This window comes from Diaphorina citri, unplaced genomic scaffold (assembly GCF_000475195.1).
Source record: "Diaphorina citri unplaced genomic scaffold, Diaci psyllid genome assembly version 1.1 scaffold3257, whole genome shotgun sequence".
Taxonomy (NCBI): Eukaryota; Metazoa; Arthropoda; class Insecta; order Hemiptera; family Psyllidae; genus Diaphorina; species Diaphorina citri.
In genome coordinates, this window is record NW_007380667.1 from 825 (window position 1) to 14,598 (window position 13,774).

General features: G+C 38.3%; 1 protein-coding gene across 1 annotated transcript in view; it reads right to left on the minus strand.

Annotated features, from left to right (window-relative positions):
- Positions 1–399: 399 nt before the first annotated feature.
- LOC103520139 (eIF-2-alpha kinase GCN2-like) overlaps positions 400–13,774 on the minus strand; it is a 14,504-nt gene continuing 1,129 nt past the window's right edge. Inside the window, exons 2-16 of the mRNA XM_026831375.1 lie at positions 13,464–13,660; positions 12,770–12,928; positions 12,144–12,343; positions 10,234–10,325; positions 9,418–9,599; positions 8,091–8,271; positions 7,492–7,688; positions 6,191–6,349; positions 5,242–5,448; positions 4,465–4,670; positions 3,755–4,044; positions 2,641–2,823; positions 1,413–1,652; positions 1,227–1,245; positions 400–422 (exon numbers count right to left, since the gene is read on the minus strand). Coding sequence (XP_026687176.1) covers positions 400–422; positions 1,227–1,245; positions 1,413–1,652; positions 2,641–2,823; positions 3,755–4,044; positions 4,465–4,670; positions 5,242–5,448; positions 6,191–6,349; positions 7,492–7,688; positions 8,091–8,271; positions 9,418–9,599; positions 10,234–10,325; positions 12,144–12,343; positions 12,770–12,928; positions 13,464–13,660 — 2,535 coding nt within the window. The remainder of the gene's footprint in view (positions 423–1,226; positions 1,246–1,412; positions 1,653–2,640; positions 2,824–3,754; positions 4,045–4,464; positions 4,671–5,241; positions 5,449–6,190; positions 6,350–7,491; positions 7,689–8,090; positions 8,272–9,417; positions 9,600–10,233; positions 10,326–12,143; positions 12,344–12,769; positions 12,929–13,463; positions 13,661–13,774) is intronic.

Here is a 13,774-nt window from a genome sequence, read left to right on the forward strand (position 1 = left end):
AAGGCCATTTTGTTTGGAAAATGTATTTTTCTTTATTACCTCAAGGAAAATTAAAATAATTAAGGGAATGAATCTTTTTTGATTTGAAAGCTAAAAGTTAGATTTTGAGATTAGGCTGTTTGAAACAACGATAAAGGCTAAGGCCATTTTGTTTGGAAAATGTATTTTTCTTTATTACCTCAAGGAAAATTAAAATAATTAAGGGAATGAATCTTTGTTATTATTAAAACGATTAAATAATAAGAGAACATGAAAATTAGTCGTAAGAATACGAAAAAAAGCCGAGAAAGACAAAAAATTACGATGCAAGAGAACGAAACGAACGGACAACCTCTCACTTCAACGTACAAACGAAAACTGAAATCCAACGTTGCCGTTTCGCTAGTTCCCGGTTCCTCCTCAGTTGTTGCCAGATGTCGTGTCTGAAAAAGGGTAGTTTTTGGAGCGGGATTTTGTAGGGTTGATTAGATAGGGAGGTCTTGTCGTTCCAAAACCGAAGAGAGGAGTACAGGATAGAAGAAAGTCAGCCGTTCCGAGAACGAACCTTATCTTTTAAGGATAAAGTGCAGGAGTCGATAGTCTGTTTTTCATTCCGACGTGGGTGCGATGCGAACCCGACGCGTGTTTTTCATTCCACTTCCCCTACTTTAGCGTCAACGCTGCGTCTTAATTAGTGTATCTGGGGCTCAACCACTTTTTTTTTTCTTCGCTGATAAAGGAAGTTCGAAACACGCTGATCTCAATAGAAATGCTTAAAATTTCATTTGAATTACTAGACATATCCTAACAAAAAATAGTAGACATAAATTACAAGAATACAATCAGTCACTAAGTACCTACTCCTAACAGAGATAAACACTCAGTTTGAGTGAAGTTAATATGAAAGAGGAGGCAGGCAAATTGTCACGAGGGCTATTGGATTTGCACCAATGTCCTACCGAATAGGACTGAAAAGTCCCGTAGACCTGACAGGTACACCTGATCAGGTCTACCTGATACCTAATGAGCACACACACTATCAGGTAGACCTAACAGGTAGGTATGGCTGAAAAGGTCCGCCCGTCAGGTCTACCTGAAACCTGATGAGTAGGTACACACACTATCAGGTAGACCTGATCAGGTGTAACTGTCAGGTTTAGCTGATAGTGAAAGGCTGGCCTTACATACTCGGATCTGATTGGTACTAAAGGAGTTATGGGCAAGGCAGGATGGGCAGGTTAACTCACCTAAGCTATACACATCACTCTTGGGGTCACACAGGCCATGTAGTTGAATTACAATTATGCAATGAAAACCATATCCAAGGGGATAAGCTTTGTAGAAAATGGACAAGATGTGTGAAAATCAATCAACAACAAAATTACAACAATGGAAAAAATCAAAAATCCATGACGGGAAAATTTTTTTCTTGCTTCCATGGAAACCACTGTTGTCATATTGTCTGGTCTGGATCCAGTCTGGTGCTGGTCCTGGGGGGGGGGGTTGTCTGGTCCAGAGTACAGGCGCGTACCCAGGGGATGATCAGACCGGGGTGGTACAGGTATAACCGAGTGCCCCTCCTGGTGAGGGGAGTGAGGTAGGAGACAACATGCCAGACCGAAGTCACCCACCTGTACCGACTTCAAGTCGTGAGATACGAAGATGTTGGATGGCTGTGGAGAGAAAAAGGAATTTCAATTGTGTTGAGCATAAATGATTTTCACAAATGTCGTTCCCTGCTTAATAATACGTTCCTACTACGCTAAATTTTATGACTTGACTTGGACTCGAACCACCAACCTCCAGATCTGTCTGGCTAGGGGACGTCTGTCTGGCTAGGGGACGTTAAACTGAGAGAAGACTAGCGTCTGGCTGTGGGACTATAAACAGGGAGGAGAACAGCTAACCCTAACCAGCCTAGCAAGCTGGCAGTTCCTCAAAGGGATCTCTCTGCTTTTAAAGACCAAGCACAAGTCCTCACGATGGTTGACTGCGGTTCAGGACGAGCCAGCCGATTTAACATGGCTAGAGCTAGAGACCATCACCCCGGTGTATAGCAGACACAAAAAGACATCTTTTCTTAATCTGCTATCGTCATTCGGCGAAAGCTAAAGCCGCTACAACAACAACAACAACAACAACAACAACAACAACAACAACAACAACAACAGATCCGAAGTCCACCGCGCTAACCACTACACCACTGAGGTTGGTTGAGGAAAGGGACAGAATAAAAGTTGGTTAAAAAAAAAAGACTAAACTGTGTTAACCATACGTAGGTACTTATTTATTATTATTATTTTTTTTTTTTAGAGGTTTGATAGTGGAATTGTAACTGCCAAGATCTTATCGTCCCGAAATCGAGAAGGAAGACAGCATAGGAGAAAACCAGCCATTCCGAGAACGAACATTAACTGTTCAGGGAATCGAAACTGCGGCGTAGCGCCTACAAGGCAGATGCGCTACTAACCAAGCTAACTTATAACAATCCATATTGAAAGACAAATCTTACACATACTTGTGTAAGATTTGTCTTTTAATATGGTTACATAGGTATTTGTGTTTATATTTACCTTGATATCATGGTGAACTATTCCCTGGGAATGGATATATTCCAAGCCTTGGACTATTTGTCTGAATATTATTTGTGTTTATATTTACCTTGATATCATGGTGAACTATTCCCTGGGAATGGATATATTCCAAGCCTTGGACTATTTGTCTGAATATGTACATCACTTGTTTATCATAACTCAGTTGTTCAGCATTGTAAGTGCTACAACTTAGCCATTGCTTCAGTGTGATCTGACATAGCTGCATCTGAATATACAGAGTTACCCAGTCCTGGAAAAAAAAAAATAATATTTATTATTCGCCGAATGGTGATGGCAGAATAAAGAAGACATGTCTTTTTATATCAGTAGTCAGCTCCCATGGCGTAGTGGTCACTGCGCTCGCCTTGCACGCGGGAGACCCGGGTTCGATTCCCGGCGGAGTTAAGAAATTTGTATCAGTCATACACCGAGGTGATGGTCTCTAGCCATGTTTAATTGGCTCGTCCTGAACCTCAGTCAACCATTGCATCATAAGGCTAAATAAATATTTATTATTCGCCGAATGGTGATGGCAGAATAAAGAAGACATGTCTTTTTATATCAGTCATACACCGAGGTGATGGTCTCTAGCCATGTTTAATTGGCTCGTCCTGAACCTCAGTCAACCATTGCATCATAAGGCCTTGTGCTTGTTCTTTAAAGCAGAGAGAACCCTTTGAAAAACTGCCAGCTAGTTAGGCTGGTTAGGGTCATCTGTTCTTCTCAACGTTTATAATACCACAGATAGACGCTACTCTGCTCTCTGTTTAACGTCCCCTAGCGAGACAAGTTCTCACTTCTTACCATAGACATCACTTGAGACTCGGGAAAGAACGCTACTCTGCTCTCTGTTTAACGTCCCCTAGCGAGACAAGTTCTCACTTCTTACCATAGACATCACTTGAGACTCGGGAAAGAATTTTGAAATTTTGAAATGTAAACAAAATTGATAAGAGGTAAAAGTTAGATTATTCGTCTAGCTCTTTTGCTTTTTTTGAGTTTGACACTTGCATTTTTCTTTTAATTCATGTAAGAATTTACTTGATGCTAATAAAATGCAACAGAATAATTATTTTAATTGCATAGTTCTTGTGTAAATCTTCTCCTCCCTGTTTATAGTCCCACAGATAGACGCTAGTCTACTCTCGGATTAACGTTTCAGACAAGTTCTCACTTCTTACCATAGACATCACTTGAGACTCGGGAAAGAAGTAGTTCAAATTCTGCCCGGACGTGAACTTGTTTCTAATTTGAACTGTCCTCTGTTTCACTGCTAGCCTGTCTTCTTTCTTCTCTTCATGATATTCCTCGGCATACAATACATCCAGGTGTTTCATATGTAAAGAGGAACTGGTGTCGTCACTCTTGGACTTTTCACTGTGTGTGACGTCACGGGATAGCTCAGTCTTGGACTCATCACTTTGTGTGACGTGACTCTTGGACTTATCACTTTGTGTGACGTCACGGTATAGTTCACTCTTGATATAGGTGCTGTACTGGTTTAATTCAGGCCAGGGAAATTTGTGCTTTAGCCCAACTCATTGGTGTTAAGGTTTCAAGCATACATCCAGCTGTTTCATATGTAAAGAGGAACTGGTGTCACTCTTGGACTTTTCACTATGTGTGACGTCATGGGATAGCTCAGTCTTGGACTCATCACTTTGTGTGACGTGACTCTTAGACTTATCACTTTGTGTGACGTCACGGTATAGTTCACTTTTGGACTTGTCACTATGTGTGACATCAAGGAAAAATTCACTCTTGGACTTATCGTGTGTGACGTCACGATATAGGTCAGTCTTAGTTTTCACATGGCTGGACTCTGAATTCCGGAATTCCACGTGAGAGTCTGTGGAATCTTTGAATTCTATCTCGAATGAGTTGGAGCTTGGTTCACTCTTGGACTTGTCACTATGTGTGACATCAAGGAAAAATTCACTCTTGGACTTATCGTGTGTGACGTCACGACATAGGTCAGTCTTGGTTTTCACATGGCTGGACTCTGAATTCCGGAATTCCACGTGAGAGTCTGTGGAATCTTTGAATTCTATCTCGAATGAGTTGGAGCTTGTTTGTAGCTTCGGATCACTTTTGGGTCTGCAAATCAAATAGGAAAGTTTACTGTCATTAACTCAGTACACTTTAGTATAAGAAGGCATATTAAAGGAGACGGAAGACAGGAAAAGAGAAAGCCAGCCGTTCCGAGAATGAACCTTATCTGTTTAGGATAAAATCGCATCCACGACCTACGGCTTACAAGGCAGATGTGCTAACCTCCAAGCTAACTAGGCCTACTATAAGAGAAAGCCAGCCGTTCCCAGAACGAACCTTATCTGTTTAGAATAAAATCGCATCCACGACCTACGGCTTACAAGGCAGATGTGCTAACCTCCTTTGATTTCCTTTGCTTTAATTCAAACTTTCAAGCTTTTTTTTTACCAGGAAAAATACGTATTTAAAACAATCAACTCAATATATGAAACATCTCATCTAACAACGAGCCCATTGGCAGTGTTCCCATAGCCGCTGCAGAGTTCCCACGCTGAATCGCAAGAGATATTCTCTGCGTGAGAAAAGCTCTATTAGAGCTTTAACTTTCAAGCTCTATTATTTTACAAAGATCAAATCTAAATAATCTACTCGATGATACTGGCTATGTACTACTCACTCTTCTATCATATGCAGTCGAGTCTGTGGTTTCACATCCTCAATCACTTCTATCTGTGGTTTGGCCTCAGTGCGAATTATATTGTGTTTCCGGGAATCGAACGGTTCCAGCCAGGCAGCTTTGTAGGCGACTATGTTGGGATGATTGAGCTTGGCAAGAGTTTGGACTTCGCGTAGACTTTGGACGAATGAGTCCACATTGTGATATCTGGAAAAGATTAAAATTGTTGCCTTTACCGGGATTTGAACCGCATCTCACGACTGCCCCTTGGTGTAACAGTTCACAATCATACAAGACAAGTTGTGTTTTCCCTTCGGAATTTCCCGTGTTCTGAAGTTCCTCCCCCCCTTTTTTTTCCTGTGTTTTAGTACAGGTGCTATCAAGCCAACAGTGGGAAGACAAGATTCAGAAGAAGGGAAATTTCGAAAGGGAAATACGGCTACATACATATATGTACAGCTGTTCAACAAACGCCTGTGGATTCAAAAACTCCTTACTTTACTCCAATACTCCACATCCAAAAAAAATTGACTTTACAAACAATGTGACGTGTTTTCTTTGCACTTCGAGTAAAAAGTGAGCTGAGGGGAGTGCAAAGTTGTTTCTGGAATAGGGCCCTGAACTAATCACACTTACTTGAGGCAGATTTTCTTCACTCCCCCCCCCCTTTTTTTTCCTGTGTTTTAGTACAGGTGCTATCAAGCCAAAAGTGGGAAGACAAGATTCAGAAGAAGGGAAATTTCGAAGGGGAAATACGGCTACATACTTACAGCTGTTCAACAAACGTCTGTGAATTCAAAAACTCCTTACTTTACTCCAATACTCCACATCCAAAAAAAATTGACTTTACAAACAATGTGACATGTTTTCTATGCACTTGGAGTAAAAAGTGAGCTGAGGGGAGTGCAAAGTTGTTTCTGGAATAGGGCCCTGAACTAATCACACTTACTTGAGGCAGATTTTCTTCACAGCATAATCACAATCGTCTAAGATATTATGAGCTCTATACACCTGACCAAATCCACCTCGTGCTATGAACTCCATCTCTCTGAACTCGTGAGCATATCGTGACCAGTCAAAAAGTTTACTTCTTATATTCTGAATCCTGCTAGAGAAAACTCCATCTCTCTGAACTCGTGAGCATATCGTGACCAGTCAAAAAGTTTACTTCTTATATTCTGAATCCTGCTAGAGAAAGGAACAGGAAAGATTTAGATTAGACCTCATAGAAGATATTCTTAAATCTATTGGACCAAGAAATAGGAATTATTAACATTGATATTTAGGCTAAAGTGGCTAAAATTGATTAAAAATAATTGAGCTAAACCTACATTAATAAAGTGTGAATCAAACAGGAAAGATTTAGATTAGACCTCTTAGAAGATATTCTTAAATCTATTGGACCAAGAAATGGGAATTATTAACATTGATATTTAGGCTAAAGTGGCTAAAATTGATTAAAAATAATTGAGCTAAACCTACATTAATAAAGTGTGAATCATTGCACAGATTAATAAATAAAATTGATTATTTAATTATTAAAGTAGGTACAGTTTTTTCCCCCTCATATGAAAATGTTAATAACAAGCTTTGCTTGGCAATAAAAATAATAATAATAAATCAACATTACTTAAGTAATTTATTCAATTCTCTAACTGTACCATTCCTGCTCTGTCCTCACACTCAATCAATCTCAACTTCTTCCTTGAACCTCTCACTCTCATCAAAAACTTTCGAGGATATTAATTCAACACAATTGTAGCTTGTACCAATAAAATTAAAAAAATCTACATTACAATGGTAGAAGGACCATTTCCTTTAAGTGTGTACCTACCAACTGATTAAAAAAAAAGCTCTGGAAAGGATATCAACTCACGTATCCATGGGAGGTCCACTGTCATCTCCACGACCATTGGGAATGTCAATATCCACTAAACATTTGCCTGCCAGGATTAACTTCTGCAGAACACTCATGTACCTCTCTAATAATAATAAATCAACATTACTTAAGTAATTTATTCAATTCTCTAACTGTACCATTCCTGCTCTGTCCTTACACTCAATCAATCTCAACTTCTTCCTTGAACCTCTCACTCTCATGAAAAACTTTCGAGGATATTAATTCAACACAATTGTAGCTTGTACCAATAAAATTAAAAAAAACCTACATTACAATGGTAGAAGGACCATTTCCTTTAAGTGTGTACCTACTGATTAAAAAAAAAAGCTCTGGAAAGGATATCAACTCACGTATCCATGGGAGGTCCAGTGTCATCTCCACGACCATTGGGAATGTCAATATCCACTAAACATTTGCCTGCCAGGATTAACTTCTGCAGAACACTCATGTACCTCTCTCGTAGATATTGTAGCTCCTCTAACTTGTAGGATTTGCCTAGGAGACGCAACTCATGGAGTTTATCACAAATGACTGAAAAAAAATATACCTGTACTAAGAAATCATTAGGTAAACAAACCTCTAGGCATTTCAAAACTAAGCACCTATTAGTAAGTGTTATGTTCCTACAGGAATGCCTTTTACTTACTTTAATGGAAAAAAATAAACTTTCTTACTTATGCAATGAAAACCATATCCAAGGGGATAAGCTTTGTAGAAAATGGACAAGATGTGTGAAAATCAATCAACATCAAAATTACAACAATGGAAAAAATCAAAAATCCATGACGGGAAAAAGTTTTTCTTGCTTCCATGGAAACCACTGTTGTCATATTGTCTGGTCTGGATCCAGTCTGGTGCTGGTCCTGAGGGGGGGGGGGGGCTGGTCCAGACTTAATTAGCCAATCATACAATATTTGTGCCAATTCAAACAGTTCATTGTCTCACCTACCTTTAGGATAGAGAAATCAGCAAGTTTCCAAAGGCATGGAGAAATGGATCCAAGGGTTAGAATCACTTCCTTGACGTCTAGGTCATTTTCTAAAGAAAATTTCAAACAAGCAGTTTTGAACAGATACCACATTCCAATGCCATTGTTATCTATGTTTTTACTGAAATGAATACTGGTTTGGCTGATAGGAAAACAAGATACTAAAATACTCCCAAGGTTCAAATTGGAAAAAACTGACAGAGACCTTGGGTTCTTTATCTGGAAAAGGAAGAACGAAAACCAAACTTACCAAACCAGCGAACCACACACTTTTCATATGAAAAATTTCAAAGTGAACTTTTTGAAAATTCGCGGGTCATTGTTTGTTTACAAAATAAGGAGCGTTTCACACGATGCGCTACGCAGATTTCAAACGATCCAGATTTTTTCTACGGGTCAATGACCTTCACTCTAGGTACGTACTTTTACAATGCAAGTACTTTTCACAATACGATAATGGCGTATCTAGGTACCTGTAGCTGAATACCTACCTTCTTTTTTCCCCCTGTAGGGAGCTTTAACATAACTACTTTTAACCAGCTTTTTGATCATTCCCTTGACACAGGCGAATGCCACTTTCTAGATTGGTAAATGGGTCGATTTTGTAAAATAATTCTGAGAACCGCAAACTAATTTTGAGCTTTTCCTAAAGTATAGGCTTACTTAAATAGCAGAACTTTGGCCCTGAATAAGGGTCAAAACGTACCTTCTGGAAATCCGGCCCAAGGACACTTTTCATCTACATAATTAATCCAATCTCTATGTTAAGTTTCAGCTACTTGGGTCGAAATCCAGAGACTCTTTTTGAGCCTTTCCGAAAATTTGATCTTAAATTGCGATCGAACTGTACATTTCTTCAAACCCGGCCCAGAGACACTTTTGATGTACATAATCTCTAAAGTTTGAGCAACCTGAGGCTAAGGCAAAGTCGTGAGAACCGCGAACTCCTTCTGAGCTTTTTCCAAGTTATAGCAATGAATATCGGAACATTAAGTAGCCCTCCAAAACGGCGAGAGGAACTAAAGAAAGAACTTTCAAAGAACCTTTCGTTTCACGGAATCAAAGAACCTCACAACAAAAACAAAATTTCCCCCTCCCCTTTATATGTTAAGCAAGGTCTTTTCTTTTGAACTGTTTACTGATGCATGTATTATTATTATTAACCCATCAAATATACGAGACTTTGTTTAGACTGCTGGAGTAAAGGGACTTTTCAGTCCTATTCGGGCAGGACAAACAAGGTATATTCTATTCTAGTGGGTAATCCGCAATCGCAACAGGAACTTACGGTGGAGGAGGTTCCTTATTGCCAGCCAACAGAGCAGGAGGAGGTTTTAATTGACATTTGAGCTGATCTCGGTTAGGACTATTCTGAATGACAGCTTGACATATCTGATAGCTCCGCTCGAGGTTGACAGCCCCAGGGGGAGGTTTGTTAGAAACATTGCGTGAACTGCGACCCGCGGTTGTCTGAAATCAAAGAGAAACAATTTACATCAAGTTTTATTCAATAAATATTTTCTATTTCTAGAGCAACCTCCGTGGTCCGTGGCTGAGTGGGTATCACACTAGGCTTGCACGGAGGTCCGGGGTTCGAAGTTTCTATGACTCTGTGCTTAGAGTTCGGGGTGCACTCAGCCTCGTGAGGACAATTGAGTACTTTGATCGAGTAGCGACCAGTGGCGGCATTAGAAAATGGGATCTTGACGATGCGATGGAGAGGAAAAAATTAACCACATGACAATATTATTATTCTTAATAAATAATATATGATTTTGTATTTATAATAAATGTGTACTTGAGTGTAAATAATAATATAATCTTTTTTCTTATACATATTCAAGGAAGGAACCTCTAATATTAAACAAGTTGAAATGAAGTAATAAGTAATTTCAAGTTATGTACAATGATAATAATAGCTTATCGTATATGGAACAGAAACTTTATGTACAAGGCTGAAACATGGACGTTTGAATCAAGGAAGGAACCTCTAATATTAAACAAGTTGAAATGAAGTAATAAATAATTTCAAGTTATGTACAATGATAATAATAGCTTATCGTATATGGAACAGAAACTTTATGTACAAGGCTGAAACATGGACGTTTTGAAACAAAGCATTCAAGGATTCAAGTAGTGTATGACGGTATGCCTCCACAGCATTCATCACTATTATATACGTATTGAATAGGTTCCCTATAAAAGAGTAAACATCCTCATTAAATTACTTATTGTAATTGTAATAAAACAACTTAAAAATCAAAATCAGCCGACTTCAGATTTTAACATACTCTGCTTCTTACTTTTCTGAGGGTTTGCTCTTACTACTGACACAGACACTACATGTATGCTTTGGTTATGGGATGGCTGAAAAGGATTTCGGTCTTAACCTGGATTTTATACTTCACTTTCATTCAAGTTGCAACATAATTTCAAGTTATGTACAATGATAATATAAGCTTATCGTATATGGAACAGAAACTTTATGTACAAGGCTGAAACATGGACGTTTGAAACAAAGCATTCAAGTAGTGTATGACCTTTAGTATAAGAATACGACGTGGGTACATAAGTGGAGGAAAAGCCCTATCATTGTATTGAACAGGTTCCCTATGAAAAAGAGTGAAAATCCTCAAATACTCATTGTAATAGAAAACTGTTGTTTACTAATGCAAAGGAATTGATGTATGACCTTTAGTATAAGAATACGACGTGGGTACATAAGTGGAGGAAAAGCCCTATCATTGTGTTGAACAGGTTCCCTATGAAAAAGAGTGAAAATCCTCAAATACTCATTGTAATAGAAAACTGTTGTTTACTAATGCAAAGGAATTGATAAAGAGAAAGCCAGCCGTTCCCAGAACGAACCTTATCTGTTTAGGATAAAATCGCATCCACGACCTACGGCTTACAAGGCAGATGTGCTAACCTCCAAGCTAACTAGGCCTACTATGGGCAGATTCGTAGACAACGTAGGTGTGACGTTATTTTCGACACAAACCTTGGATTTCCTTTACTTTAATTCAAACTTTCAAGCTTTTTTTTACCAGGAAAAATATGTATTTAAAACAATCAACTCAATATATGAAACATCTCATCTAACAAGGAATTGATTATTAGGTCATTTTCCTACGCGTGTCCCAATATGTACCTATTTTCCTACAATATCATTGCTGGAAAACTAAAAAGTCAAAATCAGCAGACTTCAGATTTTAACATACTCTACTTCTTACTTTTCTGAGGGTTTGCTCTTACTACTGACACAGAAACTACATGTATGCTTTGGTTATGGGATGGCTGAAAAGGATTTCGGTCTTAACCTGGATTTTATACTTCACTTTCTTTCAAGTTGCAACTCTCTTTCTCCTTTTTTTGTTTTGAGGGGGAATAATTATGTACCTCACAATGTTCATCATCCATAGTTCCCTAACATATTAACAAATCTCAACAAACTCCATGATAATGAAAATGAATGCCCAAATGGATTGTGCAAATCAATTCCTTACCGTGCTTCTTAAACCAACTACAGGATACTCCTGCATAACTACCTACATGGCAAATACCTCCTATCAATATAGAGAAACATATAGCACAACAAAATAAATCACTTAGTCACTTAGTAAAAAAGAAAATAGAATCACTGTTAAAATTAAAAGCTATAACAAAAGTGTTTCAAAATAGTGTGGGGACCAAAAATAATAATTATGTTAGTGAAATAAACAATGAAACAAAATAAGTATCAAGATGATAACAAAACATAGCAATAAAAAGTTAATAGACAGTAAGCGTATTTGTGAGAAAAGCTCTATTAGCTCTAATAGAGCTTTAACTTTCAAGCTCTATTATTTTACAAAGATCAAATCTAAATAATCTACTCGATGATACTGGCTATGTACTACTCACTCTTCTATCATATGAAGCCTAGTTTGTGGCTTCACATCCTCAATCACTTCTATCTGTGGTTTGGCCTCAGTGCGAATTATATTGTGTTTCCGGGAATCGAACGGTTCCAGCCAGGCAGCAGTCGAGTCTGTGGTTTCACATCCTCAATCACTTCTATCTGTGGTTTGGCCTCAGTGCGAATTATATTGTGTTTCCGGGAATCGAACGGTTCCAGCCAGGCAGCTTTGTAGGCGACTATGTTGGGATGATTGAGCTTGGCAAGAGTTTGGACTTCGCGTAGACTTTGGACGAAGGAGTCCACATTGTGATATCTGGAAAAAGATTCAAATTGTTGCCTTTACTGGAGCTTGAACCCGCATCTCACAACTGCACCTCGGGGTAACAGTTCACAATTATACAAGACATTTGTGTTTTCCTTTCGGAATTTTCTTTCTTCTAAAGCTCATTTCTCCCCCGCCCCCTTCCTCTGGTTTAGTACAGGTGCTATCAAGCCAAAAGAGGGAAGACAAGATTCAGAAGAAGGGAAATTTCGAAAGGGAAATACGGCTACATACTTACAGCTGTTCAACAAACGTCTGTGAATTCAAAAACTCCTTACTTTACTCCAATACTCCACATCCAAAAAAGATTGACTTTACAAACAATATGACGTGTTTTCTTTGCACTTGGAATAAAAAGTGAGCTGAGGGGAGTGCAAAGTTTTTTGTGGAATAGGGCCCTGAACTCATCACACTTACTTGAGGCAGATTTTCTTCACAGCATAATCACAATCGTCCAAGATATTATGAGCTCTATACACCTGACCAAATCCACCACGTGCTATGAACTCCATCTCTCTGAACTCGTGAGCATATCGTGACCAGTCAAAAAGTTTACTTCTTATATTCTGAATCCTGCTGGAGAAAGGGACAGGAAAGATTTAGATTAGACCTCTTAGAAGATATTCTTAAATCTATTGGACCAAGAAATAGGAATTATTAACATTGATATCTAGGCTAAAGTGGCTAAAATTGATTAAAAATAATTGAGCTAAACCTACATTAATAAAGTGTGAATCATTGCACTGATAAATAAATAAAATTGATTATTTAATTATTAAAGTAGGTACAGTTTTTTCCCCCTCATATGAAAATGTTAATAACAAGCTTTGCTTGGCAATAAAAATAATAATAATAAATCAACATTACTTAAGTAATTTATTCAATTCTCTAACTGTACCATTCCTGCTCTGTCCTCACACTCAATCAATCTCAACTTCTTCCTTGAACCTCTCACTCTCATGAAAAACTTTCGAGGATATTAATTCAACACAATTGTAGCTTGTACCAATAAAATTAAAAAAAACCTACATTACAATGGTAGAAGGACCATTTCCTTTAAGTGTGTACCTACTGATTAAAAAAAAAAGCTCTGGAAAGGATATCAACTCACGTATCCATGGGAGGTCCAGTGTCATCTCCACGACCATTGGGAATGTCAATATCCACTAAACATTTGCCTGCCAGGATTAACTTCTGCAGAACACTCATGTACCTCTCTCGTAGATATTGTAGCTCCTCTAACTTGTAGGATTTGCCTAGGAGACGCAACTCATGGAGTTTATCACAAATGACTGAAAAAAAATATACCTGTACTAAGAAATCATTAGGTAAACAAACCTCTAGGCATTTCAAAACTAAGCACCTATTAGTAAGTGTTATGTTCCTACAGGAATGCCTTTTACTTACTTTAATGGAAAAAAA